This window comes from Etheostoma cragini, unplaced genomic scaffold (genome assembly GCF_013103735.1).
Source record: "Etheostoma cragini isolate CJK2018 unplaced genomic scaffold, CSU_Ecrag_1.0 ScbMSFa_565, whole genome shotgun sequence".
In the NCBI taxonomy this organism is placed as follows: Eukaryota; Metazoa; Chordata; class Actinopteri; order Perciformes; family Percidae; genus Etheostoma; species Etheostoma cragini.
In genome coordinates, this window is record NW_023269167.1 from 1 (window position 1) to 2,338 (window position 2,338).

General features: G+C 48.8%; 1 protein-coding gene across 3 annotated transcripts; it reads right to left on the reverse strand.

Annotated features, from left to right (window-relative positions):
* Nucleotides 1–37: 37 nt before the first annotated feature.
* Nucleotides 38–1,486, reverse strand: LOC117941328 (protein transport protein Sec23A-like). 3 transcript variants are annotated; one of them, XM_034866385.1, is made up of 2 exons: nucleotides 1,215–1,486; nucleotides 38–316 (listed from the first exon to the last, which is right to left on the reverse strand). In XM_034866385.1, exon 2 carries the CDS (start codon nucleotides 265–267, stop codon nucleotides 43–45), a length of 225 nt encoding a protein of 74 aa, XP_034722276.1. In that variant the 5' UTR covers nucleotides 268–316; nucleotides 1,215–1,486; the 3' UTR covers nucleotides 38–42. The 3 variants fall into 3 exon arrangements, with proteins under 3 accessions (XP_034722276.1, XP_034722277.1, XP_034722278.1); XM_034866386.1 differs by having other exon boundaries at nucleotides 1,381–1,477; XM_034866387.1 differs by having other exon boundaries at nucleotides 1,154–1,436.
* Between the last annotated feature and the right edge of the window lie 852 nt (nucleotides 1,487–2,338).

The window sequence follows — 2,338 nt, forward strand, 5'->3', positions numbered from 1 at the left end:
TGTGTGTGTGTGTGTGTGTGTGTGTGTGTGTGTGTGTGTGTCCTACCACAGCGGGTTGAGCACGGCGCGGCAGGTGGCCCGGCTGCAGAGGACCGGTTCGTACTGGATGGGGGGCAGGTCGGGCCGCTCCCTCAGCGGCGTGAACAGCGCCGCCACCGGCACCACCATGCGGGTGGCCTCCAGCCGGCTGGACGGCCACACGTTCCAGCTGAACCGCACGCCGTCGCGCTCCTCGTTCTGGGCGATGTACTCCGGGAAGGTCGCCATGGCAACGCAGGGAGAAATGGGACGGGTCAGATGCAATGTCTGGTCAAATCTGTTGGAGGGGAGAAAGGATGCGATATCAGAATACTGTAGTACCACTAACACACCAGACTCCATGTAAATAATCACTACTTTTAGTGTGTATAGAGCAGCATATCTCCACCAGACTCCATGTAAATAATCACTACTTTTAGTGTGTATAGAGCAGCATATCTCCACCAGACTCCATGTAAATAATCACTACTTTTAGTGTGTAAAGAGCAGCATATCTCCACCAGACTCCATGTAAATAACCACATCATACCACTATGAACTACTCAGGTAATCAGTGAGAGATTAAGTTAATATCTAAATTAGATATTAAAGTCCAGTCTTCATTCAATCTCTCCCCCATACCTCCCTAACCCCCCCCCCCCCTCCCCGAAACTATTATACTATACTATATACTACTCAGGTAATATAAAAGTTAATATCTAACTTTGAAATTAAAGTCCAGTCTTTAATCAAGATCTCCCCCAAACACCTCCCCCTCACCCCCCAAACCTCCCTAAAACATTCCCGAGACACTTACATCATACTCGTATTATACTACTCAGGTAATGTAATAATAAATAATAATAATACATTTTATTTAACAGCGCCTTTCTAACACTCAAGGACGCTTTACAGACAATAAAAGACAGGGAACAGAAAAATGTAAGTAGTAAAACAAAACAACAAACAAATGTATAAGTTAATATCTAACTTTAATATTAGTCCAGTCTTTAATCAAGATCTTCCCAAAATAACTCCCCAAGCTCTCAAACCCCCCAAACTCTCCCCCAATCTCTCCCCTTTAATACCTAAAGTCCAGTCTTTAATCAAGATCACAAACATGCTGCGACACTACCCGTGATGACGTCAGCGTGTCCGCGTGTCACTTGTAAAATATACAAAATAAAGTGTTTTACCTGCAGAGTTGTTTATCCTCGGAGCTAAAGCTAACAGCGGCTAACAGCAGCTAACAGCAGCTAACAGGTTCAGGTGAACGCACAGGTGAGCTAACAGAGTCCGGCGGAGTGTGGAGCTCTGTCAGCCGCACGTCGCGCTCTGTTTGCGGGTAAATAAGCGACTCACCGCCGCTCTGCCCCCACGGAGATGCTGCTCCTCTCTGACAACGAAGCAAAACAACATGGCGGCGCCCCGGCGCCACGTCAAGACGCAGACAGGAGACAGGAGGAGGTCTCACTCTGACCCACATTCAGGGACCAAGGGACCAACAAGACAGGAGGAGGAGGTCTCACTCTGACCCACATTCAGGGACCAACAAGACAGGAGGAGGAGGTCTCACTCTGACCCACATTCAGGGACCAACAAGAAAGACCGGAGGAGGTCTTACTCTGACCCACATTCAGGGACCAACAAGACGAGACGGGTATGGCTGCGGCCTGGAGCATCCCATCTCGCCCGTCCCGTCTCATGCGGTCCCGTCTCATACGGAGCTGTGTCCAACGGTAAAACCAGAGGGTCAAAAGTACGATATCGCGAATAATTTTCCAGATGGAGTCTCGGGTAAATTCGTGACCACATTTGTTGCAATCAATTGAAAAACGTTACAAAACTGTTAAAGTAACCATTTTGCCATAGGCCTACATATAGTTTGCTCATTTCTGAATATTATGCTTTGTTGTTCCATATTAACGTAGCTGCATCTGATGAAACCTGCATCAGCGACTCAGCCGTTTCTGCCATCTAACGGCAGGATCTACAGAGGAGGGATCACAATCCACGATCTGCACTCACAACAACAAGACTACAAAATTAAACATGTTACACGCTTTCCAAGACTTTTTAATTGTATATTCTAGATTGTTTTCACACTTCACTGGGACATGGCTGCAAATAACTGCTTATCAGCCTGGCGAGAGCATTCGACTGTAGCTCTAGTCGCTGCCTCGGCTGTTGGCTCTCCGGGACCCGGGGCAGAACCAGGGACCCGGGGCAGAACGCTGTCGGGTCTCTGGGACCCGGGGCAGAACGCTGTCGGGTCTCTGGGACCCGGGGCAGAACCAGGGACCCGGGGCAGAACGCTGTC

Coding starts and splice junctions, on each gene's coding strand:
- LOC117941328 (XM_034866385.1), bottom strand. CDS start 267: ATGGCGACCTTCCCGGAGTACATCGCCCAGAACGAGGAGCGCGACGGC.